Source organism: Anopheles darlingi, chromosome 2 (genome assembly GCF_943734745.1).
Source record: "Anopheles darlingi chromosome 2, idAnoDarlMG_H_01, whole genome shotgun sequence".
In the NCBI taxonomy this organism is placed as follows: Eukaryota; Metazoa; Arthropoda; class Insecta; order Diptera; family Culicidae; genus Anopheles; species Anopheles darlingi.
Window position 1 is genome coordinate 19,072,779 of NC_064874.1, and position 27,244 is coordinate 19,100,022.

The 27,244-nt window shown below is 50.6% G+C and overlaps 2 protein-coding genes across 2 annotated transcripts in view; one reads left to right on the forward strand and one right to left on the reverse strand.

The window, feature by feature from the left end:
- The window catches only part of LOC125948822 (uncharacterized), a 324,894-nt gene that overhangs the window by 209,267 nt on the left and 88,383 nt on the right, over positions 1-27,244 (reverse strand). The gene's annotated exons all lie outside the window — the stretch shown is intronic.
- LOC125948819 (uncharacterized) overlaps positions 23,376-27,244 on the forward strand; it is a 124,049-nt gene continuing 120,180 nt past the window's right edge. The window contains exon 1 of the mRNA XM_049675276.1: positions 23,376-23,417. Within this exon, the coding sequence (XP_049531233.1) occupies positions 23,404-23,417 (14 nt within the window). The 5' untranslated portion in view covers positions 23,376-23,403. The remainder of the gene's footprint in view (positions 23,418-27,244) is intronic.

Sequence of the window (27,244 nt, forward strand, 5' to 3'; positions counted from 1 at the left end):
CAGTTGAGAGTTGGAAGAGAAGTTAACCGGAGAACTGAAGTTGAAGCGCGGATGTGTTGTAGCTTCGGGCGTACAAGGCACTCGGCTCCGGGGCTACACGGTACACCGGTCTAAGGCCGATGCTTTCAATCATTGCTCACAGACAATCCCTGGCCGCCATTGCCATGCTCCTCGCGCCACTGAGTTGAACTAATTCCATCTATATCGCCTTCGAGCTTCTTGCACAGCAGCTTCCGAATGGAACTTACAGAATCCACGCATGCTAACGAGCATGTTTCGCATAAAGTAGGCCTCCAATGGCATGCCTTAGGCGCGTCCATCCTCGCTGGTATTCTTGCTTGCTGGAATGACTTCTCCGAAGTCAGCTCAGAATCGATCCGAAGCCAACTCGGAAATCTGAACTGAGTTCCATCGTCCATGGACCATCATCCCCGAGGAAGTGGACCGTAAGTGACTTCTGTGATCTGAAATCTGATTAACGATCCTTTCAGTCAACTGAAAATGCTGCTGCCTCTGTTTTCTCAACAGGAAATGAAAACACAACGTTAGGCGATGCGAATTGCGAGCATATTTGAGCGAGCAGTTTGAAACTTGTTGCTCCGGGGATTCGTCCCCGAGGGGGTGGACAGAATTCACTTCCATCGAAACAGATTAAATCAATATTTCCTTCCAGCTCTTCCATTCCCCCTAAGGGACAGTGACTGACCTAGGACCGGAAAAACCAATATTAAACCCCTCGACGGCTCGTCCCTTCCCCCGGGGGCCGATTTCCTTTGTTCGCGGATTTTGATGAATCCACGGACTCAAACAATCCACTTGGGCGTGCTTTTTGCGATAAATGAATTCTGGATGGCGCTGCTCGGCGCTGTGGAATCCATTTTGGAAGCCGCCGCCCTGGCATTGGCTATTCAAGGGGAATGTATCAATCAATGCAGAATCCTCCTCCTAAACTGGGAGAATAAACAATCTTAAGCGAACCGCGGGTCAGCCCGGGACACTTCTTTGGATCCCTTTGTAATCCCTAAGTGATTGCCTTTCGCAAACACACACACACACACACAGCACAGCATCGAGATCATTATAGCAATCAACAAATACTTGTCTGAGACACTATTGTGCAGCATCAGCATTCGCTGGCAAAATGATGTTTAAATATGCTATGCTACCAACAGAACAGAAATCCGCGGGGCGAAACGGCGAGTGGCGTTCAAGCCGCGACCGTGAGTTTCCATTTTGCGAACAATTCCATTACGTGGAAAGCGCACGATAGGAAATTGCTGTGACCTCATCTTTGGGCCGTAAAATGTGTGTGTGTGTGACTCTATGCTGCCAAGAAGTCATAAACCGCGTATCGGCGGAACGGAGGAGCTCATCCAGCACCTTCCAGCACTTTGCACTGCGTGCGCTTTTCACTGGCGTATCCAGCGTATTACACGCGGCTCGATGGTTGTTTGTTCGCAGGAGATTGGAATTGAAAATCGGTCCCCCCCCCCCCCGCCCCACCAGCCCACTCGTATTGTTTTGCCTCGTGCGTTGTTGGGCATTCAATCAGGAACGCATCCGGCGCAGCAAACAGCAAAATCCACGGAACCCACTGTCGATGCGTCCTTGGATTGGCAGCGGAAATGCAGAAAAGTGGAAGCGAAAGCGTTGCTAACCTCTGCTGCTGCTACCTTCTTCTAGGTTAGCAAGGATGCGAACGTCGGGAGTCCAAAAATCGAATCACGATACTCGAGGGATGAATTCGCCTTCGTCGTCGTTCGACGTTCGAAAACAAACGGTACGGATCACTTCTCGTACTACTCTCCTTCCACATAACCGGGCAACAGGTGGAAAATCAGAAAAAGAAACTGAAGAGAGGGAGCAAGAGAGAGAGAGAGAGAGAGAGAGAGAGAGAGAGAGAGAGAGAGCGGAGACCAGACGATTCGAATTCGATTCGCAAGCGTTTGCTTTGGAGGCAAACGCCTTCACGTTGCCACCGGTGTAGCGTCTTTCCGTCGGTCCGTGTACAGGCAGGCAGGTGATTATTTTCCTTCAATTTTCCGTTTGCATGCGTTGGTATTGCTCTGGTATTGATGGATGGATGGGTTACGGTTGTATGCGGTTGGTTTTTGTTTATTTTGAAAACCATGGAAATTGTGCCTTTTTTTGAGTTTTTCTTGCTGAAGCAGCTGAGAGCCTTCCTGGAAATTTTCACCGGGGAGGCTGGGTCCATGATATCGTAAAGATCGATTCTCCTGCACTAGAGAGAGAGAGAGAGAGAGAGAGAGTATTTGCTATAAACGGAGCACGGGAGTAGCAGAGACAAAAAAAAGTGTAAAAACCAACATTACGCAGAAAACATAATGTAGACCTAACTGTGAATATTAGTTCACAATGCGCTCACTTTTTTCCACTTCAGAGCCATCAGTTGTCGAGGCTCAGGCAGCAGCGAGGTTGCTAGACGCCGAATTTCATTTCGGAACGGAACGAGCATTCTTCTTCGGGTGTTACCATGGCAATTCCAAGATGGCACGCGCCGAGTATGAAAGATGAATTAAAACGCATGCGAAAGCAGTGGCTTGGGCTTGGGCACCGAGCAACCGCCATCGCTGTCATTACCATCACTACGCCAAACACCAAACAGGCCGGCTGTCAGCCGCCATTAGCATAAAATTAATCAGCGATCAGCAGCAGCAGCAGCAGCACCAGCATCAGCAGCAGCTGTAACAGCGGCAGTAAATGAAAAAGGCATGTTCAAGAGAATCCAATGATCGCGACGTCGTCGTTCTGGACATCACCGAATATCACCGTAAGCTCCCCCGGGGTGAGGACTCCCCGTGGGCAAAGACGGAGAAACTGTCGAACCCCACTGTCGATGGGTTCCAATTCCTGGAAATGCTACCATTTGCAGCCATGTTGTCCCGGGGTTTTGTGCTTGCTTTCGAACCCCCGGCTCATCTGTGAGCAGTGAGCGGAGATAGCACTTTGGTCGCCATCATTTGGGACTCGTCATTGGTTGCCAAGTTCCATGCGGAATGGATGTTTGCTGACCAGTTTCCCGTGAGTTTCCGGTGGTTGGCTAAGATTGGAACCAAGACTACCATTCTGCAGTTTGCCTTTCGCCAGAGGGGGTGGAGGTTGTCCGAGAGTTTTGGGTAAACCAATTAATTGAAATGGCCATTAGATTCTGTGAGTTTGTTTGTGTGAGTGAGTATTACTGACTGAACTGGAAGATCAAAGTACTTATGGAGTAGAAAATTGAAACATAATTCCTGGATTTTAACAAACCAAATTGCGCTCCTCGCTTCTAGGTCCGTGGTCGCTAGAAAATCAGTGGAAACCGTTCCTCAGTCAGTTCACCATTCTGGAGAACGGTTACCTACTCGCTACCGGGGACACATTTAATGAGCATCACATTTCACGCACCGATTGCCGGCGAATCGGAAGTCCGATTCGGAAATGAATCTTCCAAATTGTACCGCACGAACCCTAACCGTCTTACCAGCGGGACCAGCGAGCTTGTTCGTGCGGACAGCATTCTAGCGTTTACCGCCCGCAGAATTGCTCAATTAATGCTCGAGGAAATCAATGCCCGTTATTCGATCCCATCCGGCTTCTGGCCCGGTTCGGCCGGACTGCCGGACTGTCGGCAAAGGGTCTCAGGGTCGTTCGTTGCCCCTTTGCGGACTCGACAAAAGCCCCGTCCCGTCCGTTTTGCGTCCAGGACACCGATTAACCAAACAACCGATGAATTATCTAAGGTTTCACCTTGAGGCCACCAAACAATCGTGTCCCCAGTGAAGGCACCAGCACCAGCAGCAGCAGCATCCTTTTTGGACCAACAGCTACCAAGACTCCGAACTCCGTCCCTAGCCCGTTGAGATTGCGCCTGTATCAACCTCCTTGGGCAGAACGTCTCGGGCCGAACGCGTCGTCGTCGTCGTCGAACCCCAAACGATCGCCTTGGGGAACATCATACTGTCGGCGACGGCACGGAAACAACAGCGCCCGCACCAGCGAGCGGTGGTATCGAATGAAATGTTGGGATCGAACGACCGGTCTGTCCCCACGGAAATTTGTCCACGGTACACGGACAGAGGGGGCGGAAAGGAGGGGCGGAAAGTTTACTTTGCTTTATTGGATTTTACGGATCGTTTTCGCCATCGCCATGTGTCGTGTAGGGGTAGGATGGGTAGGACATACCATGGCCGCGGGCATCGTTCTGCGCGGCCGCTCTCGAAAGTTTTCTGCATAAACAAACCGCCAAATGCCGCCATGTTGGGCGGCTGAGGGCGGTAAAAGTTGCCACAGGTGAGAACCGTCGATCGAAATCACCGACCTGGAAGGAGTCGCTAGAGTCGCTGCCCTCGCTGCGCGCGCGAGCCACGTGTTGAGCAATATTGTTTTCTAACGGGTTATGGTCGTTTGGCTAGGCATCAGCAAATGTCAACGTTACCCAAGGGTTGTAGTAGCAGCTCCGAGATCCCAAAAGAAGAGCGCAAGGTGCTCAGAAAACGTAGCCCCCCTCGCCGTCTCCAAGGGAAACCCGTAGGAGGAATACATCCCCCAGTAGCAGCGTGCCGTGGCAGGAAATATAATTTCAAAATGGTGCCATTGACCAAGAGCAGTAGCGTAACTTGAGCAGAAGAGCAGTAAAAACTATGGCCCGGAATGCTGCGCGGCATTTGTCGTGGAAAATGTTTGTTTAATTTCAAATTCAATCGGACGTCCTCGAACCTCCGCCAACGGTATTGCCAATGGTAGTCAGAGGGAGCAAAGTTTCGGTCCGAAAAAAAAACACACACACACTGTCTCCCACTCAGATCCGCCCGGGAGTTCCAGATCAATCCGATCATTGCGCCCTCACGGTAGCGATTGAACTTTCAATTTGTGTAAAACCAAACCCAACGGACATCCAGGAATGGGGTGTGTACGGGTTCCGAAGTTCCGAGTAAATTGTATTTCATGCCATTTTGCCCCCACGCCCTGGGGACGTGTTTTTTGGGGCCAAAGTGCTGCTAACTGTTGTGTTGCGCATCGGGCTCGATCGGGTCTCCGGAAGGCATGGAAATCGAAAAGCAACGTAGCAACGTAGAAGCAAGAAGAAAGCAAAACAAAAACCAAAAAAATAAAAAAAAACTGTCCCGGAATGCTACGGGCCACGCCAGGGCAGCAAAACAAGTCGCTGCCAGGGAAAAGTTGATCGGAAATGGGTTAAGTTTGTGCCCTGACCTGATCACCGCCACCACCCTTCGATGACCGGCCATCGGGTGGCAACTTTTCGAATTCGATCGATTGACAGTTCCGTTGATCTGGTGGTTGGTTCGCGAATCCGGTTTGGTTTTTCGAGGTTATGGGGAGGAATCGCAGGAGGCGGGCGCAGAAAGCGGGCGCAGAAAGCGGATGCTTGAAACTTTCTCGCCGACAGCCGACATTTCAATTCGGCGCAAACATTGACCGCTTATCTCGAATGACCGGGTTTTTGCTTGGATTGAAGGAACGGTCACATATTGGGTCCCGGAATGGAGTTGGTACGTTGGGGGGTTTGGGGAATCGTTTCTGGGATTTGGATTTGTTCCTTTGCACTCGGACCCTCCAGATCTGCTCCTCCATAACGATGGATTAGTGTGCAGTGGGAATGTGGGAATCGTTATTTATCGAGTCAGGCGCCGCCACGTGGATTGTCTGAGTGACATATCAGGTTCAGTTGACTCCAGAGGCCAGAGCTCTGGGTAAATGGCAATTGAGTCATCAGCGCCAAAGGTATCAGGCCGCGTTCGTTCGCTCCCTTGCCAAGCTGGAAGCAAGAAGATGAAGAGTAGAAGTTGCCGCTTTAGAATGGCACCTCCGGCAGACCATATATTACCATCCGTATTGTAATGGAGACACCAGAGACGTTTGTAGCGTGCGCGAGGCGAGGAAGTTGAGTATCATAAATTTACTTCTGCTCCTGCTTTTCCTGCTACTTCTCCTCCTTCTCAGTGGTGGCCTCCTTCTGGTGCCCAGGACACCAGGTGTACCATCAATGCAATCGATCTTCTTGCCCACATCACACCATCACCCACGTGGGTACCACGGTTCTTCTAGGGCCCTGCTAGGTCCCATCAGTTTATGAACCGGTCGGTCGGTCCGTCGGTCCAGACACCAGAGTGTGTCCTGACAGCGGACTGCCTTAACAATAACCTTAACGCGCCATCGCAGTCGCAAAATGACTTCGCACCGTTGGATAATGGACGCCCACCCGGGACACCGGCCCACCCGTTTCCCACCCAATAACAATAAACAAACGCAGCAAACCGTGGGCTCTATCGGTTACAGAGGTGTGTGTGCGTGTGTGTGTGTGCGCTCAAGTGGACCTCATGTAAAATTCATTGTCACCTGGTTGACGCCGGGGTCTGGGAAGAGAAAATGGCCAGGCCATATTTAACGCTCGAACCACGCGGTTTCGGTCGACCGCTTCGTGGCAATATGGCCGAAGGGAACTTTCCTTCGTCTGCGTTTACGGATCGCGGTTCGCGCTGATGACCGAACAGACGTTGGTCAAAAACTTTTCGCCCAGCGCCTGCTACGTTGCCACTACTGCTGTTGCTACCTTTCTTCGTGAAAGACTCAACGACGACTACGATGGCGCCGGCTTTTCGTGGGAAACAAAGTCAACCGAAGAAAAGTTGGTTTCCAGCCAACTTCAGAGACCAGAAGGCACGCACGCCATTTTGCCAGCATCCCACACACTCTCGTGGCGCACTAACGACTAACGGTTGCCGGTGAGAAGGTGCCAATCGATCGGCGATAGGGGGGGGCGCACCTGCTAGCTCCGCTAGCTAGCACCTGTTCGACCTGACGACATTCTTTGTCTCTTTGGCGCGCCGTCGATGTCGGCCATAACTCTTCGCCCAATTTCGCGTTTCGCTCAATTGTTTGTTTAGCGATGGAGAACTTTCCCCATCTTTGGCGTTTGTCCGTGGGTGGGTTAAGAGCGCCGGGTGCAGACGAGTTGCCAAGGACAGTTTGTGTCACGCGTGTGTCTGCGTGGTTTGAAGTTTGATGTCGTATCTGCGAGATCGAATGGTGAAATGGTTTTGTTTCGTTGGACGACGTTTGACATTTTGAAGGGTTTTGTTGTGGGGATGAAAAAGGATGGACTATAATCGATTGGGCGATAGACGGTGGAATAGGAGCCTACTTTGGGGCCCTGTTGAATGTTTATCGAATATCATTCCAGGAATGGTGAGACCGGTGAAGATGAGTCGCTGATCGCTGAAGTTACTGCAGCTCAATAACAATCACGAAAGATGATCTGAGAATGTTGTTGAACAGTGTTGTGTACTTGAACTTTTCGGGCAGTAACTACATTGGATGAGTGCTACTGCTGCAGCCACCTACAGATTACATCCCATGGTAACATAACATAACGAAATCTCTGAAGTTTTCATTCCAAGCTCTGCTGCTTTAACTTCGATTGCATCGATCGATCGATTGTCTGAGTCGGGTCTTTGACTTTGGTAGCACATTTCCGCTTGCCTGGTCTCATTAGCACCAACTGCTGGCAGCTGGTTTCGATATCCGGGATTGGCAATTGTTTCACTCAACACCAATCACTGCCTGGCAGTTCCGGTGTAAACACCGGGCGCTCGGTTGAACCTCGGATTGCTCTCTCGGTCCCAGTAATCCGGGCGGCCGGAGGTGTTCCAGCAGCAGCAAAATCCAGCAAAATTACCATCCTACGCGCCCTAGGCGCTGTGTATGGGCCGGAGTGCCAATATTGGTAATTACTTCCCATTGCCACAGTATCTCCAGTCTCCAAACCACGTGTTGCTGGCAGCTGCTTCGATATGGTCCAAAGCCAAAGGTCAATTCCAACGTACCCGGCCACGCCCGGCCAAACCATCAATTTGTTGCTAATCCAATCTGCTCCAAGCCGGTTGGCGTGTCTCCGGTTGCAAACGTTTGACGATCTAGTGGGCTGCTGCGCGCGCGCATGTGTGTGTGTGCGTGCGTATGCGTGCGTGGTCGTCGCTAGGTCACAGGATAATTACGAATTCCTAATCGCGACAGACGGCAAGTCAGGGTGGTGAGCAAACAATCATCGGTCGAGACCACCAGACCAGTGCCACAACCAGTGGTCAAGGGCCACCACATACCCGTACCTTGTATCGTTAAATATCGGATGCGCGCACCGAAGGGCAATTACGTTCCGCGTGATGTTCGACATGGAACGTTCGAACACACACACACACACACACACACACGAGCGCGCGTCCGCTTGTCCGTGTGACATCCGTGACATGTGTTTTCCTTCTGTGTGAGAGGAAGTTTCGAGTTTTTCGTCGCTTCCTGCGGACAGCCGTTTCTGGCACACCACGGCCACCACGTGTCCCAGTCCCAGTTGGACGTACCCGATGGGTATGTGTGAGTGTGTGTCACCACGGTGTCAGGCGTGTGAAGCAATCCCGGCACTAATGAAGCATTTAATTTCGGCTCCATTCATGATTAATTACCAACGTAATGCCCCTCTGATTCGTCGTCGTCGTCGTCGTCCTCGTCGTTGGCCTTGTCGGCCACGGATTGGCTGTTTGGTGGATTGATAAAATGTATGGCCACTCCGGACGACGGACCGGCCACTTATCCTGGTCTGGCCTGGTCGTTTCATTTGATGCGCAGTGTGGAAGGGATCGATGGTGGTGGTGGTAGTGGTGAACGGAGTCCTCATTAGGGTGCGTTTCCGAGCTCCGCGTCCAGGAATCGCTTAAGCACCAGCCGTGTGGTCGTGTGCGTTTTTGGCACCAAAATGAAACCCAAAAAAAAAATCCCGAAAATGGAAAAGAAAAGTGCAAAGAAGTCTGTCTGCCCGGGTGAAAGAGAAAAGAGAGGTCATCATTATCCACCCCGCGGGGTTAATTGGGATGTCCCTCAACATTAGGCCCCGGGAATGCTGTTGCGGATGGGGATCCTGTAAAATATCTCATTTGTGGGAAAAGCTGTAAAATATCTCATTTGTGTCTCGGCACCGTTTTGAACCGTTGCTTGAAGGGGGGTTGCTTTGACCACTTCGTTTTCTTTTCGTTTCGTTCAAGTCGTTGCGTTACTTTGATGGGCACGGTATTTGGTCTGCCAGTGGCAACCCCTGAAAGTGATACTAAAAAGCTGATGCCTATTAGAAAGAGTGGAATGGAGCGGAACCAAAATTAATTTTCTTTTCGCTCATCGCCGATGCGGTATGCGCCATCCAACCGAAGGAACACAGTTACACCTTGCCTCCCCCCCGGGGGCCCAAAACCCGATTGGTTGTGGCTGAAAATGGTAAGGATGAAACGGTGTTTTATTGATTCCTACGCCGCCGTTTCATTTTCTTTCTTTTTTCTGCAACGGCACTGGCCAGGATTGGTCATTTTCCGGTCCCTCTTCCCCCCCCACTGGTCGCGACAAATCCTTCGGTCACGCTTCGGTCGAACGCTTGGTCACCACGATGGTGCCTTTCGAAGGATGAAAACAATCGATTGACACCGGCTGATAAATGCTGATAAATGAAATCAGGTTTCCGCTTTGGTTGGTGCCGTTGTCCTTGGCTGGATATTGGTGCTCGTGCGCGGACCGAATCCGCCGAGAAGCCTTGCGAACGGGCAATTCGCTTTAGCTGCGTTTGCTAATGACGTCTTGCTGTTTTGTTGCTGCTGCTAGTGTGTTGGCCACGGGTCTTGTCGAGTTGTTTGACTGAAATGTACGTTTTCTGCTTTCGACCTGAATATGCTATTTTGCCGGGAACATGTATTCAGCAGATAGAAGACTCCACGCAGGTGAACGAAATGAAGTAAACTCCATTTTGCGGCCACCACGAACCACTGAAACGGGCCTCTGCAGAGCTGCTAAGCCACCGTTGGGTTCGGGGTTTTTCATCCATTTTCTACGAAAATCTGCTGCCCCGAAAGGCTGCTGCTGCTGCTCGTGAACGTGTTGTTAACGACTCGTAAAACCCCCGTGTTTATGCAATCGCGGTACACCTTCGCCGAAAGAAGTCCTCCACGAGCTGCGCAGCATCTGTTGAGCTTCTCATCATAAAACCCGATCGCGGGCGCGGTTTTTCTTTTAGCCGGGAAACTTGCCGGTCCGTATAGCGAGTGGTTGTGGTGCTGTGCTTTGGAATAAACATGAGACAGTAGCAGCAGCAGCAGCAGCAGCAGCAGGTTAGGCAGCGAATGTGAAGATTTAAAACAAAAACATCCTTCCCTTTTGGTTCAGGTTGCTGTAAGCGGCAAAGGCTCGTGGGGTTATTTTTTCCGAATTTCCTAGAGACAGTACAGCATCTGGAGTACGCATCTGGAAGGTAGGCCGGGGGAAGAGCTAATGTTTATTCATCGATCCGGCCGTCCGGGCACATCCGGCGAGGAATCTTCGGACACCAATAATGGTGACATTTCTTGGGGCTTTTTTTCCGGAATGCTGCCGAAGGAATTTTGGTCGCCGAGGGTCAACGAAAGGATCAAGCAACGGGGGGCCGTAGCAAAGAAGCGAGTGTCATCCTGCACCCAGCATATGTATCAACGTTTCGTCATGTCATTCCAAACCGAACAGCGCAACCTGTCGCAATCCGTTCGTCATTCCTCGGCGTCAATGGACCCACCATCTGTTGTTACCCGTTGTCAAAGACCAAGATTCGGGGCTGCTGCTGCTACCATATGCCGCCCATACGACATACGTCGGCTCATAAAATACATCACGGGGTTGTTTGGTTTGTGAAATTGAATCCTGTGGCAGCATTTGCGGGGTCCATTTTTGTTCGCTTTCGGTTTGGGAATTGGGAAACCTCGAGAAACCTTTCGCATTTTCCTTCCCGTCCCTCCTTTTGTGGATGCTGTTTTTGGGGGGGCTTTCAAACGGCCGCCCAAAATCGAACGTAATGGTTTGCAAATAAGCGTAACATTATGCGCAGGATGCGCATGATTGGTCATGCGTAAATTATGGTTACCCTACTCCGGTTGGTCCCTCCCCCCCGGGGCTGGACGCTGTTTTAAGAGTAAAAGCGCAAACGATATTTGTTTTGCCTTCATTTTAAGGTGCAGGGGATGGGGAGGGTCTGGGGCTGATCTTTGGACGCTGTCGACGAGGATTTATGGTCGTGATGGCCGTTTCTCCCTCCTTTTTCTTTACAGTTCGTTGAATCGATGATTTCTTTTTGGGGGGACTTTTGGTGGCGGGTTTCGGCATATCTCTTGGCATGAGATGTCTGCTGGGCCTAAATCTAAAAATAAAATCGCTTTTACATTAATCAACAATACATAGAATGCTCCCTTCACACTCTCTCTAGCTTTCCGTCCTAATACTCGTTGAAATATGACGCAATCGTTTGTCCATTACGTGGTATAATTATTTGATTGTCTCTTCATCGATCAAATGGCACTTGGCGCCGGTACAAGTTTAGCCGGAAAATCTCTCCCGAAACACACACGCACTAGGAGGGGCGAACGATAAACGATGGTCTCTATATATATATATATATGTCTGTACGACGAACATTGCCATCAAAAGGACATCAACGCGTCGCGTTAAAGTGTGCTGAAGGCTCCCTGGTGACCACGGCAACGATGCCACGACGCGTCGTGGCCACCTATGGACCATAAATTTCCGTCCAAACTACTGCTGGCATGTTAGCGTGATAAAAGTAACAACACTCATGACCTTCTTCACCTTCTCGCCACCCCCCCACCAATTGCCAATCATCAACTTCCCGTCTTTGCTCCCGAGTGTTCACGAAAGAAGCAACAGACAACATGAACGGACATGAATTCCTACGAAAGGCCGGGGGATGGGCGAGGGCCAGCCCACCGGTCCGAGGGATCGTCTTGCGAAGATAAACCGATTCCGGTTTGATATACTCATCCCGTTGCGTGTGTCTGTGTGTGTATGTGGCGGCCGGTGTTGCCATCAATTTCCCAAAGTACTATGGCATCCATTTCCACTTGCCAGGAGTTGGCCAGGATCACACACACACACGCGCTGTCCTGGAGTTGGATGGCACGGCGTAAGATAAAAACGTTTCGAAGAACCGGAGGGAACCGAGGGAGAAAAGTGGAACAACAAAACAACACGCAACACAATAGAGCCGCAACACCGCACCGTCGGTGGTCACTACTGGCGTGACCGGTTCGTGTGTGTGTGTGTGCGTGTGTGACATTCCGTTAAGGGATGTGAGAGGATATCGTCAAGTGAGGCACGCGAACCACTCGCCTGGTGTGTGTGTGTGTGCGCTGGTCCGTTTGTTTGTCTTGTGCTTTTACTTTCTTTTTCTGCTCCCTATACTCCACTCCAAAAACTCCACTCACTATCTATTTTCTCATTAGCTCTCGTGCTCCTTCCTTCCTTCGAGGAATGGCGCTGCGGTTTCGGGATGCGGAGAAGCTGTTGCTAGTGAACGCCACTCGACACAATACACTTTTGGTGGTGGATGGAGAGAACAAGAGAAGGTGAAAGAGAGAGAGAGAGGCAATGGTATCTGCACCGGATCGTTACACTTCATTTTGAAAAGGATTCCTTCCGGAAAACTGCTTCTAAATTACGCCCCGTAGAACGAGACGAGCGACTGGCACACAGCCCCTTACCCTCGGACGTAGAAGGTGAAGTCGGATCCCCGATGACCGTTGCTTACCGTTGGCATGCTCGCAAACATATCAGCAGCACATAAGCACGTACATACGTGACGGTGGAGGGGGGAAAGTTACATTTTCCTCTCCCTTTTCCCTCTCGGCGTCTCGGTGCTCTTCCCCGGTGCTAATCCTTGGTTGGCAAGGGAAGGTCCGGACTGGGTTTGGGGTTCTTTGGTTTGAAAAGTGAAATTGGTTCACCTCGAAACTCACTCTATTCGATGCGAACGCCCAACTGGTTCGCTTATCAACCTCCAAGCAGGAGTCTGTTCTGCGCTTTAAAGCAAACTTTGTTTGCTAGGAATGTGTGCAAAGGCGCAACAGTTGATACGTTGATAGCCAATAGGTTAATGGTGGCTGGTTGGCTGCTACTATATTTAGTGGCGGATTCACCCACCATTAGCTGCCCAGTATCTGCGTCGGTGTGTACGTGAGCAGAGTGCAGAGGATGCTCGCGATGATCGCGTGTGCATAAGAAGAATTAATTGTTCATCAGGGGAATGGGTTTTCGGTTGGTGGTGGTGGTGGGTTACTGTTGCTGTTTGCCGGCACGAGCCAAGCACCGGATAAAGTATCATCCCACATACCCGTGGACGAGTGTGGGTTGGCCTGGCCCGGGCCTGGTCCGGGCCTGGCTTGTAATCCTTGCACGTACATATCACTGACGGTGTACTCACTCGAACAACTCGCGTACCTCAGGGCGTGTGTATGTGTGTGTGCGTCTACGAGTCTCTGCTTTCACAAGAGGATTCATTCTTCAAGGGATCAGCCCTTGGTCTGGGCTGGGCTGGTATGGTTTTTCCTCCGCAAGGCATCTACAACTCCGGGAACTCCGGTACGGTGTGGCCGTCTTCCACAAAACCGCCCCACAGCCTCTCTGGAAGTTTCCTTTTCCAGCGAGCGAGCGAGCGAACAAACTGCGAGAAAGGTGCTTATGAGCTGCTGTTCCGAGCCGGTGTGGGCGATGGTGGATGCGTTGTTTTTCTTTTTACGATCCTCAAAGCCGCCGCCGCCGCTGCCAGCATGCGTGGGTTGGCCTGGGCCAATGCCCATAGCTTAATGCTCGACACTCGACGCCGCCCAGTCGATGATGTGGTTTTTTGACGGAGGGTGAGGAAGAGGTGGTCCTCCGCAGATGAAATGTTTCGCTGCCAGCAGCAGCAGCAACAACAGCCCATCATAACCATCATCAGTCATATTCTCATCACCATCATCATCATCATCAGTGGCAGCAGCATTAGCATCAGCAGCCATCGGTTTGGGTGTTTGACGCAGGCACGAGCTTCGGTGGCCGTGGCCGCGGCTGTTGCATCGGTCGTTCGTAGTAAAGTCATCAATATTTATTGCCTCGTAAAACGCGTGGCGTGGAAACCCAGGGTTTCATCCTCCGGGCTAGCCGCCCCCCTAGGTTAAGCTAGCGCGGGCGCGGGGAATGGTACCTATTATGCTTCATGGCTCATAGGTTAGGACGGGCTGGCCGGGATTGGGTTGGTTTTATTTTCTTCGCCATTCGCTGCTCGCCGTGCCGCGCCGTGACTATTTTTCCTTTATTCTATTTTATCTTCCCGCTGGTGAGTGGTGCCTTTTGCGTCCGTTGTGTGTCCCTTTTTGGGGAAGTGGAGGGGCGTGCGTGTGTGTGCTGGTGTGGGGGGGATAGGGTCTGCTGGATTCTGCTGAATGGGACGAGTGGACTTTTGTGGAGTTCTCTGGTGTCTTAAAGGATTGGCGAAAGCTGACTGGTTGGTTGGGTGGAAGCTTTCGATTTGAAAATCAAGAGCCGAACTATGGATTATCCTGGCGAGCGATAGATTTTGATCCGATAAAGTGGACATCACGCTATTTCGGTGTTAAAAAAATGTCCCCCCGGTTGATACTCAGAATGTCGATGCTTTTTAGTCTATTCGGGAACTAATTTTCAATGGAACTCTTGTATTCCTGAATGTCTTTGCTTGTTGTTCCAGCATTGCATGTAGGGAATATGGATTACATGCCTTTGTGTTTTAATTTCCTGATGCAGGATTGAATATCTTGGAAAGAGGCATGAAAAAAGGGATTCCAGATCGAAAGCATCGGGTACGGTCTTCAAGAAAAATCCATTGGTGACTTGGATAGCTGACAAAAGCCTTTGCAGCGGTTTGTGACGTACATCTAGTAATCATTTTAGGAAACTTCACGTCACGACGAAGTCAATATCCATTTTTCCGTGAGTCTATTCTGAGGTTTGTATAATTTTTTTTTATCCAGCAGGTGCATTCGTAGTAGACTATGATGAACTATTGTTAACATATTGAAGATGACGTTGCCATGGTCTACTACGAACCTACGAGTTTTGAAAGTAGTTCCTACAAATTAGTTGCTAAACTTGAAGAGTATCTTGTACAAGACGCTGCTTGGCGACGTAGAGCAGACTTTAAGTAATGGTTGTAAAAGTAACTAAACGGTAAAACATGGGACTTTCTCTTCAAGAGCTCTCTTCTACGTAACGCTCGACTTATAGCCAATACAGCGCGCTCTTCCAGCAAAGCATGCGAAGCGATCAAAGAGGTTTCTTGCGATCACTGGGCAACGGTAACCACAGCACGGTGAAAAATGACAAATACCCAGGCTCACCCATGCATGTGTCTCGGGAAACAAGGGAAAGCCGCTTACGTTGCACGTGGTGAGAATGTGTGTGTGTGTGTATTTTTCCCGGAATTTTCCTTAGATTAACTGTGACGCCCGGTGGTTCCTAGCTCGCACCCAATGAAGCACAGCAAAGACAAGTTCCACTTCTTTATTATTGCAAATGGTCTGGGCTCATAACCGAGTGCCGTGCGCTGGCTGTGGCTGTAGTTAACTTCCAGCCCCAACCATCGTAAGAAAGTACGATGAGCCCATAGAAGAAGAAGAAGAAGAGAAAAGCCGCCTAAAAAGGGCGTGCAAAGCTTGGCTTCCACTCACCATTCACCATTGGCCATGACCACGGCGAGTGTCCGGGCGGGCAATCATCTAGCCATGGCCATGGTATCCGCTCCGCCATACGGGCCCGGTTCGCTTGTTCACGGGTTCGACGCGTTTACGGCTACATCATAAAGACGGAGTGTGCTGCCTGGCCCTGCCCGGCCCAGTCCCACTTCCTACGACCTTCCGCCAACACGCATTTGAAGTGCGGAAGGAAATGCCAATCCTATTTTCGCGCCACCATCAATACCACGGGCGGTGGTGGCGATGGTGCGGCGGTGTGCATAAACCATAATGAAGTCTAGGGAGTGGCAAACAGCTACCGCATTCGCTCAATTGGTAAACGAAAATCAAAGCCCACGAAATCGACCCATGGTATATTTTATGGTCGCTCGCGTAAAGTGAACAGCATGTTCCGCAGTTCCGGGAGTTAATTGTAGGATTTCAGTTAATCGTGGTCGGCCGGGGGGTGATTTATTGATCGAATTCGACTGAAGGAAAACCGTGGCGTCATAATCCCGGACCCTGGATCGGGAGGCGGGGACATGAGCACTCTCCGTAAATTACCATGCTGAGCAGTACGAAGCATTCAGCATCACCCCCTTTTGAAAAACTCCTGGGGGTTGCAACAAATGTTTTTTTTTCTTTTGCAAAAAATATGATCTGCTTTACGGGGAAATGCGTCATGGCATACTGGCGCTGGCGTAGCTGCAGCGGGGAAAACTGAAACTCAATATTGCTGATTCGTGGAATCTCTGGCGGCGAGAAAGAATGAGTTACAAGCGGCAGCAGCAATTCCTGGTAAAACAGTTGTGTTCGCTGTAAAAAACGAAACAGGAATTTCATTTTGCAATTCCTCGTGCCGTGCGCCTTTCGTTGCCTTTTGTTGCCTTTGTTGTTAATGCAAGATTCCGCGTATAATGTGGTGGTCGTGGGGACAAGGACATAACAGGAAACAAGACGCATTTCTATTGTTTGCTACGTTGGCGGCAATTCCACAGCCCTCGAGCTGGAAGGTGAGGTGGTTGCTACGAATTATAGGCACTAAGCCTTTGCCGTCAAACGGATTGTTCGCTTCGCTTGCAACAGACTCGCTACTGTTCACTGCTGACATGTTGCTGATTGCTAGACAAATGAAGCATTACAGCGTGAAAGGGCAGTGCTGCCAGCCGGTCTCACATAACATGAGTGCTACCGAGTGATTCCGCTCAATTGCATCCAAGGAGGCCTAGGTCTACAGAACCGTAAACCGCGCCACCGGAAGTACAAATCGATGGAAATGAGCTCCACCTGGTAGGACCTTCCTCATTGTTGCTGTTGCTGCCATGTGACCAGTCACTAACCTGTCGTCCGGAATCATGTTTCCCCCTCGGTTACACCTTCCCAACGCACGGGGCTTCTCACGGGGCCCCGGTATTCTAGATTCACATTCTCGTTCCTACCTTCCGCGCTAGCCCGATTGTTAATACCCGTCGCGTGGCGAAACCATTAACCAATTAGCGCCGCGCTAACACTTGTTGAATCCGTGTCCTCGGGACGGTCATTTGCGGTGCGGTGGTTCGTTTTGTTGGCGTGGGGCCATAATTCTTCCAGCCACACACACACACACACTTGGAATACCATTCCGTTCCACTCTCTGTTGTCATGTTTCGCTGGGGAAAGAGAGAGAGGGAGAAGGTTCCTTGGGATGATTATAGGGCGCGTGAGCCGGCCAGGATCGTGGCCAGGCAGGAAAGTCCGGGAAAGGGAGCCGAGCGCGTGCCACGGTAAATGACCCGCCAAACAATCATAAATCATTCCATTAGTGGGCACCACTAGTTCCGTGTAGCGCCGTAGAGTTTCCGTGCCCGTTTGCCACGCAATCATGATTTTATGCTTTGGGGCCCACAACGGGCGTGTGTAAACCCGGAACTGACCCCGGAAACCAAGAGTGGGCGCTGTGCAAGGTTATAGCAGGCAAGCAGGAGGGGGCATTGAGGAGCAGGAACAACAGCAGCACCATGCAGCCATTATTTGATCAGAAAACGGTCGCTCACCCTAACCGAATACCGAGCACCGACCACCACCACACTGAGAGAGCGGTTGGCTTGCTGGCTCATTATGTTAATTAAACTTTTGCGTTTTGCATAATCCACCGGCACCGAGCGAGCATGTGCTTATCTAAATAGAATATGTTTTTCTTCCCGACAGACAGAAGCGACCGAAAGCGAGGAGAGAAGTTTAAAGTGGTCTCAGTGGAAGACACGAACAGCGAATTCACTCTTGTCCCTCTCTCTCTTTCTCTTTCTCTCTCTCTATCTCTTACCGTCTGTCTCTCGGTCTGGCTGGGCTTAAAAAAAAAAGGAGGTGGACTGGAGAAAAAGCATCGCTCAAAGTAGCAACATAACCTCATCTTCACATCCTTTTCTTCAATTTCTGCTCCCTTCTTGCATCCGGAGCGTGAAGCTCATTTGACAAATAGCTTCGCCCCCGCCCCAAAACGCTGGCTTCAGTGTGAGCATGAGTGATGTTTGGGGGGGAGGCGGGGAGCGAAGGGACCCATCTACCCAACTGTTGCGCCACCCAACCTTTCCCGATATCCTGCCTCCTATCCGGGCTCGCAGAGAGATTACTTTTGTACGCCTTGAGCCAGGACCACGTGCCGTGCTCACGACGACGACGACGAGTCCCCAATCTCCTATTCCCTTCTTTGCTCTCGGTTCTGTGTGTGTGTTTGTGTTTGGAATGTGTTTGCAGGGCCGGAATGTGAAGCAAACCCGAGGGGAGGAAAGATAAATGTTTCACCGATTCCGGCTGCGACAATCTTACCCTCATCCACAATTTCTTTCGTCCGGACTGAGCGCCTCTCCGTCCCTTTTGTTGCCCCCTTTCACTGAATCAGGTAGACGACTCAGGCAGTCCATCTATTCCTCTCTTTCCACTTCAAATGCTTTGGGCACAAAACGTGAAACCCAAATGAGCGCATACCTTTTTCCATCTCCCCAAAAAGACAAAAAAAAAATGAGCAAAACCTGGAAAAACCTTCGTCGTCTCTAAATGGAAGAAAACGAATTCGGCAAAACAGTGTGCATTGTGCATTGTGAGTAGCTTGCTCCAATTGCTGCTGCTGCTGCCTTGGCTTGAGTTATGCTATCCATTCGTTTGTGCCCATTTGCGGTTGAGTGACCTGCACGGGCTGTCCTGAATGTGCACCCTGATGGATTACAGTGCTGGAGGCTATGGTTCGGTGTCTAGCTTCAGTAACATTCCCTTCAGTTACAGCCACGGTCGTGTGCTCTACAGAAAAGATAACTCCCCTGAGTTAACTTCGTACACTGTCCGCCGAGCTTACATTGTTGTGTTGTTGTGGCCAGAGCGATAAGTAAAGGGAGAAAGAGAGAGAGTACGATGAAGACCGCACCAATACTCAGCGAGTGATGTACACTAAATGGCCAACATTGTACCACCATTGTGAAGACTGCTTGCATTCTTGAACTACCTTCTTCTTCAAGTCTGAACACCTCTTACTGGATGGCCTCGTCCTGTTCAAGTGAGAATCCGGAAAAGTGTAAGGAAATTGAAGAGAGAGAGAGAGAAAAGGAAAGAGAAAAAAGTGGAACGATCAACTTGACGGCGGCATCACGCGTACTCGCAAGGATGCCGCATCATGATACGGCTTCGCCTTCAGGCCCTCCCCTCCCGGGTCACTTCACGGTGACAAGATTAACTGCGTATAATTTCAACCCAATTTGAGCTAATAATCGAAATGTCAATCTCGGTATCAAGCCCCTCGCTACAAATCGTCAGCACAAAGCACAAAGTCGTCGTCGTCGTCGTCGTCTAGATCCAGTCCTGTGGTCCAGTCCTAGTTCGAGGACCACCGTTCCACGGTGGCAACCAGTGTCATCCGCAACATCATCATCATCGTCATTATCATTTCCACCAGTTGCTTCGGTATGATGCCTCTCCTCAGATAGCTCTCCCGGGGGGCCAATGTGGCACCTGGACCTAACAGAGAAAGAAAGAGAAGAAGGAGGAGTAGGAGGAGGAGGAAAGGAGAGCAAAACCGACCGACCCAGGAGGTTTACAAATGGCGATAAATTTAGCTCTGCTGCTTTCGCTCCTCCGTCATCGTTGCTTCCTAGCGCTTGAAGTGCGAGTGATTCTCGCCTGGTTCGGGGATCCTCGCCAGGGAGGGGGGGGGGGGGGGAGACAACAGAGGGAAGTGCCAGTTGCCATTTCGAAGGATCACGAGGTTAGCATTTTAGCTGACTGACAGCTGTGAGTGACGGTTGCAGATTAGAAGGTGAATGGGGTCTGCGTCTGGGTCTGCGAGCGCTCTTTGCGCACGTCGTCCGAATGGCAGATGAAGGCGGAGGCCCCGGAAAATGGCGAGAACAACCGATTTGGGCAGCACTCAGGTCCCCTGGACCATGTCCCGGTCGGCCATCATCGGTGTCGATGGATTCCATGGAAGTCGCCCGTCTCGTCCGAAGGATGCAGGTTTTTGGGGATGTTTGGCTTTGGCCATTTCCCAGGGATAAGTTCCGACTGAATTCGTTAACGCAAACGCAACGGTTTCGGGGTTTTGTGAGTATCATCGATTGCCGATTGACCCAAAAATAACGAGTGACGTCATCAGTTCACGAGTATTATGGGGAATGTCTGAGCATCTGTTGCTTGGAAAAGATCAAGAATTCTATGCCCTTTACATCTGTCTTGGTAGCACTTTTATCTAATTCTACTATATGCTATCTATTCGAGCTCTAGAATTCCCTGAAAATATGGAGATTCCCTGAAGATACCCAGAAGATGTTCCTCTCCAATAACAAAGGTTAGCTCCTTAGGAAGTTCTAGATAACTTGAGATTGAAGATCGCATCCTCTAGGTCTAGTCTTCTGAGTATCGACAGCAGCGGCTACTTGGATTACGCCTTAAAACTTCAGTCTCATTTTAATGCCAATACCCAGTATTTACTACGCCGCTGGCTAGGTCAAGGACTCGCTCTTCCCGGTATTTAATTGAGCCATTCCACGGCACAGCCTGCTACGCTGCGTTCGAGTAAATCATTTTCAAAAGAACCTCCTCTACTCGACCGTACGGGCGCACTCGCCCACCGGACAGGTGTTACCGTGCCAAGTTAAGGCAATTTTGGGTCCACTTCTCGCCACTTAATACTTTGTTCGAACCCCCCCCCCCCCCCCGTTTCTCCTCCGCCCCTCCTCCTTCCCCAGAAAAAAAAAACCGGAGCCGCACCCGATTACTGGTATCCAAATCGCCTTCGCTCCTTCCTTTATTCCTCAAAGCATCGCTGGATGGCGGATCCGGCTTGGCGGCGGCGGCGACGACGATGGTTTATCGACCCAAATTCGACCGTCCGTCGAGCCCATCCGGTACGCGTTTGTCCGTGTGTCCGAGGCCTGTGTGTATGTGTGTGTGATCGGAGGACGTGCGGAAGGAAATTTATTCATGGGAAATTTGTTGAAATTGATTTATAGACACCGCAAGCGGCGCTGCACGTTGCGAGGCCACGTCGTGTTCCGCACTTGTTCCGGTCCATCAACTGGCCTTCCAACCACACCAGCTGCCCTGCCCTGCCCTGCCCTTCCGTTCCCCGAGGCGGAAGATCTTTTAAAACTTTTAAACCCCCGTCCAGCATGTCCGTGGATTGGGCAACGTTCCGTGCTCCATCTGCTGCTAGGAAGGTGCCTCAAGGTTCCGCTGCGAGGAGTAGATCCGCCAACAGAGCAGAGGAAATGAAAGATTATGGAAATGGCTTGGCACCAAATCAGCGCCAGATAAAACCTCGATCGACTCAAATCGACGGCACCAGACCAGCAGCAGCAGCAGCAGCAGTAGACCTCCGGGGCCATCTCCTGGAAGCACCACCATCATCATCATCATCATCCTTCTGAGTTTGATTGAAGAAGGAAGAGGCCAGGACTCCAACCACTCTCTCTCTCTCTCTCTCTCTCTCTCTCTCTCTCTCTGCTCACCTCCCTGCTGCTTCTTCCTTTTTCGAGCAAATTGGGCAAGGCGGTTTGAATCGGCTTTCCGCGCGCTCGGTTCGGAAATTCAATAAAGTTTGTTAATTTAAGTTTTGTGGCAAATGGATTTGTGGCCATTGGATAGTCCATCCATGGCGTGCGCCGGTGAGTTGAAGCGAGAGCGTTTATCTGTTTCGGATCGATACCCATGCCGGGCGAGTTTTGCTCAAATGTTGGATTGAGCTGCGGACCTAATCACGATGACGACCGTGCACTCCTGAAAGGCGTTAATAATGGCCCACACCAAGGCTATGCATAAATTAGGAAAATCCATTCAACTAACGCACACAACCGTCCCTGCCCCTTTCCGGCGTTCCGTGCCCCGTGAGAATACGTGACAGGATCTGTCTGGCCGAACGGTTGCGTTGCGTTGCGCTGCTAAAAGCCGAATTTAACAACATTAAGGTGTAGCACTAGCGCGCACCGCTTAATGTTGCAAGCAACGATAATCTACACCGAAAGCACTGCTCGTTTGAATGCACCGCGAAAGCACAAAATGTCCCTCCCCCCCCTTCAACCCCGGCCACTAAGGGGATTATAATCGAGCCTCATAAATCCTGTGGCAAAATCCGAGACCGAGATCCGAGTGCCTTTCAACAGCGCGTTGTTGCGAATTTGTTACACAATCTGCACGCGTTAGCGTTGATGCAATTTGTTCCCGTTTTTGCGTTCAGCTCGAGCGCTACGTATCGCGCGCTTCACGAATCACTAACCTCGCTCACCGATAAGCAGCAGCAGCAGCAACAGCGTTTTAGCGTCGAATGGCAGCCGGGATGGCTTTTTGCATTAATGCACACCCTTCCCTTTAGTCATGCGGGTGGTGGTGGTGGTGGGTGCTGGCATCCGCGATGAGTCAGTTAAACATTCATTACACAGTTGCTAGAGCCACGACCGACCAACCGACCGAACGACCGCACCTTCAACGCAAACTGTGTCGAGGATCGATTTCAAACGTAAACTGGAACTCGAAAAGCGGCGTACGTGGTGTGTGCATTACGCGCGAACGAGCTGAGAAGCAGGGATGGGAAGGTGGTCACGGAGTGATGCGCTTTTATGCGCCAGAAGCCAAGCCGCGTCGAGAAGTGCACTTTTGCTGGCATAACTAGTTGTTTCAGGACCAGTTTTACGCGGAATCCTTTCGCCATCGCGCTGGCTGGGTGACAGTTTATCATCATCATCATTGTGTCGTCATCGTTGTCGTCAAGTGCCTAAATGCGTCGTCACGAGATGGAGATACGAAGAAGATGAAGAAGCAGAAGAAACGCTCACGACGCGCGACTGAGCATCAAGTGACGTATGAAGCGGCCATTGTGACGTTGATTGCTATTGTTCTCTCGTCTCGTCGTCTTCCACCTTACTCAACTCCAACACTTTTGCATCTTCTTCTTCTTCTACTACTGCTACTACTACTACTACTTCTTGTTCTCTCTATTGCTTCTGTTTCTCTCGTACCTTTTGTCGAACTGCTGCACATTCAGCGCACATTAGTGAAAACGTTTTATATAGGCCGGGAACGACAGGGAGCAATTCGTCCCCACCCCCAAGGGGTGGTGGTGGTGCACTTTGTGATAACCGCCGCTGTGCCAATGGATGGCCTAGTAGTGTACGTTACATTCATGTGTACCAAAACTTTGGCTTTTCTTACAGCCATCATCAACACATCTCACAAGCACGTCTGTTCAGACCGTCCATCTTCGTCGTCGCCGTCGTCGTCGCCATCGTCGTCGTCGCCATCGTCGTCGTCGCCATCGTCGTCGCCATCGTCGTCGCCATCGTAGTAGTCATCGTCGCAGTCGTAGTCGGGGGGTAATGGTGAAGCAATGGTACGGGGAAGGTGAGTGTGACAAAGCCGTCAAGATGCGGCTCGCTCTGTCTGGTTTTGTCTGGTCTCTTACCGGGGTGAGGGGAAGGGGTTGGGGGACAGCCCCTAGCCTCTAGCGCCGGCTGTGCGAAGCCCGGCCTGCTGGCTCTGCCTGATATGTGTTTCATTGTGCGTGTCACTGTCTCTCTCTGTCTCTCTCTCTCTGTCTCTCTCTTTCTTTCTCTCACACATTCTCTCTTCACCTTCCTCTGCTCTCTCCCTTTCTCTCTCACTCATTTTCGCTCCTCTTTGTCTTTGTGTATGTGTGTGTGTGTGTATGTATCGGAGTGTTCGTCCTTTTCGTTCATGCGTTCCACCGAGCGCTGACCGGATGCTGGTGGTGGCCCTGGTGGTAGACGGTGGGCACAGATACCCGGGCATTATAAGGCTGCTATCCTAGATGCTGCCAGCGCACAGCATGGCGATGACAGTTCATGCTCTTGCTCTAGCCAGAAGGGACGGGATGGGATGGCACCGTACACTTGGTGGTGGTGGTGGAGCGAAGGGGAGCTGGCGTGTGGTCCTGGCGTTCCCATTTCACACGCTAATTGAGTGACATGAGTGACACACGCGCGCGTCCTAGAAAACTCCTCGCCAAACCGAGCGCCCGCGAAACCGAAAACTGTCAACGAGCCTTCCAGTCGAGTGCTTTTCCCAAAATAAACGCAAACCGCACCACCGCGCACCGGTTCCCGTTTGTTGCTGCCGACGCCGTCGCCGCCGCCGCCGCCGCCACTTCCGCCACCGTCCGGCCAACTCAAGCTCAATCATTAAACATCTCCCACGGAACCGCAGTGTACGGAAAATTGTTTTCCCAATTTTCCTCACGCTCACGACCATCTCCTTGCGTTACACTCCAATGGGGTGGGGGTGAGGCAGGGGCAACGGAAGCGGGGAGGGTAACGAATGAAGAAGCCCGCCGGTACCGATGAAAGCATTCGCTTGTTCGGCGCTCAGTCGGGAAACGGGAAACTGTCGCACACTTTGATGCGTAACATATTTGAGGTTAGGTTTTCATCTGTCACTACTACCGTGTTGGAATCGAATTGGCAGGGGAATGCTACCACTAAAAGGTACCATGACGACGGTACGGTGTGGTTTGCCCGGATTCGGAAACGGATACCGCTTGTGAGGTGACACTTACGACGAGTAGATAGAGAGAGAGAAATAAAGGACGTGCGCCAGACTCGTTGTTCGCGCTCTGCGTTCATGGTTTTGTATTCCGGAGTCCGTGTCACTTTGCATCGGAGCGGTTGAGGAACAATGCTCCATTGGCACAAAATGGTATTAAACATAATGTTAATTTATTTATGAATCGAAGTAGTGTTGCCTGCTGGCGTTGCCTGCTGGCTCATAAACACCCCATTAGCTGGTGCATAAATTGAATTACTTTGTTTGTGAATCCATTGAATTAGCAACACTAAAAACTGAGCGATCGACGGATGTCATGCTGCGAGTTGTTGTGGTGGCCATTTTAAACGTCACGAAATCATCGTGCTCCCATCACCCTGCGCAGGAACTAATACAAACTACCTAAAAAATGTTGATACTACACAACAACAAATACAATAGCATCAAAACATGAGGCGAATGTATGCGGGAACATCGCGCCTCTCTCTCTCTTGTTGCTTGTCCGGGGTTCGGTGGGTTCGGTGTGATGCCGTGATGTTTGCTTTGGGCCTTGCATATTGGATCAGAAATTCAATTAACCGACTGCATTTATGGTCGAGATGCGAAAACCAACCCCACAAAGCGCAACAGGTGAATGCGGCGTATGCAAAACAGCGGGCGTTTTGGTCTGGTTTGCATTTTCCAATTAGTTTGTTCTCTTTTTTTTTTTCACCTAAAGCACTTCCGGCCATCCGGCATTGCATGCATCACATAACAGGGATGTGGTTTGACGTTTCCACTATTGAAGCAGTCTTTTTGTCTTTTCGGGGGAAAACCTTCCGATTGAAAATTTGCAATGTAACAGCCCCTGAGGCTCGAGGTTTAACATTCCAAACTCGATATGCCGATTTTCCTTCAATTTTCACCCGAAGCAATGCCATCGAAACAACATCATCAGCAACATCCGGTAGCAAGGTGCAATTGAATTTTCCACATCAAAGCTAGTCGAGTGCCGGTTGCAAATCATAGTCGGCACACCCACACCCAGACCCAGACCCAAACCCACCCAGACCCAGTCACAGTTGCGCATTAACACACGAACAACTCAAAAACAATCTGTGCCCCTGTCGCCACACCAGTCGCCGTCGCCGATTCCCACGCTTTGTGCTCCACTTTCCAGTTGGCAAAACATAACTTTTGATTTAGTACAAACGGAATGGGGAGCAGCCAAAGGGGGCTGGGACGGTGGTGGGAGATGAACATATTTTGTGGCATCATCATCAGTGCAACAGTGCGCACGGTACCGGATTCACCGAGTAAAGCGAAGTGAACGAAAAAGTTGATGTTGCGCTTCCCTTTCTGCTTCCTGCAAACAGGAAGTGATGGCGTCGTGAAGTTATCAACAAGTGCATTCAACATTGTACCATCACTCGAGGGGAGGGAACGGGGAGCTTTATGGAATGAAAGCGAGCTAAAGAGAGAGAGAGAGGCACAGAGAGAGAGGAGAGCAAATAGGAATGTGCGCCACAGAGTGCAGCGTGGTGCACACGAGGGAGCGATTGAATGCAAAACCTGAAGTCACGGTGTAGTGAAGCGAAAATGTCAATATTTTATGGCGAAACATAAACCGCAAGCCAGCCAGCCATCTAGCCATAATTTGGCACGATGGCAAACGGCTAACATGTCAACAAACCAAAACAAAAAAATCGTCGACGGCAGAAGGAGGAAGCGAGCATGTTTTTTAGTAATATTTATTGAGTAAATGGAAGCAGCGCATGGCGCATCATGATTACGCTGAAAGCATTGCTTCCGGCTTCTTTTTTTCGGTGTTCGGGGCACGCATATTTGCACGTACGGATGTTTTCCGTGTATCATTTGGCTCTTCATTTCATGTTGTCTCCAGGATGCGCGCACGCGCGTGTGTGTGTGTGTGTATTCGATTGTGTAAACAATTCATTGATTTCCAGTGCATCGGCAAGCATGATGATGATGATGATGATGATGCTGTTGATGAGCACTTGAAACGCCGGCAGTATCGGCTGACAGTGTGCGGGTTGCAGTACTGTTTGAGTAGCATTTATTAATTTCCACCACGACGGGCGTTTCCTCGCTTGGATTCACTCATTTGCGGGGGCGGCAATCTCGGATGTCAGACCGTACGTGCTACCCTTCAACCGTCAGCTCCGGGGGTAAATGGAATTGCCAATCATTTTGATTTAAACCAAACCTCCCGGTGGCCCCTAGAATGCGCATCCTAGCCGTGCAATGCTCCGAGGGGTAATCAATCTTTATGCCAAACTTGTGGAACCGATCCGGATGGTTCCTCCATGCCAACATGGCGTCAGAAGAGCAGCAGTTACGAATATTTTATTTTTTTTTGTAAATTTGGAAGGTACAAAAACAAAACCCAAGCGAAAAGAAAAGTGAAAATGTACAACTTTCCGTCAGTCAGCCCGGCACATCCCATCACCGCGAAAGTCGTACGAATAAAAAAAAACACACACAAAAAAATAAAAAAATCTCTCGAAAAGAAAACAGCAAAACAACATTTCGGAGCTCGGAGCTCGGACCATTTTCACCTTCCATTACGTGGCGCCGTGGTTACGGGCGGCCTGCTTTGTTGAACCAGGCCTTAACTCGTGCCTTAAACGTGCCGCTCTTGAGGTCCGGAAACAAAGCCAGTGAGAGAA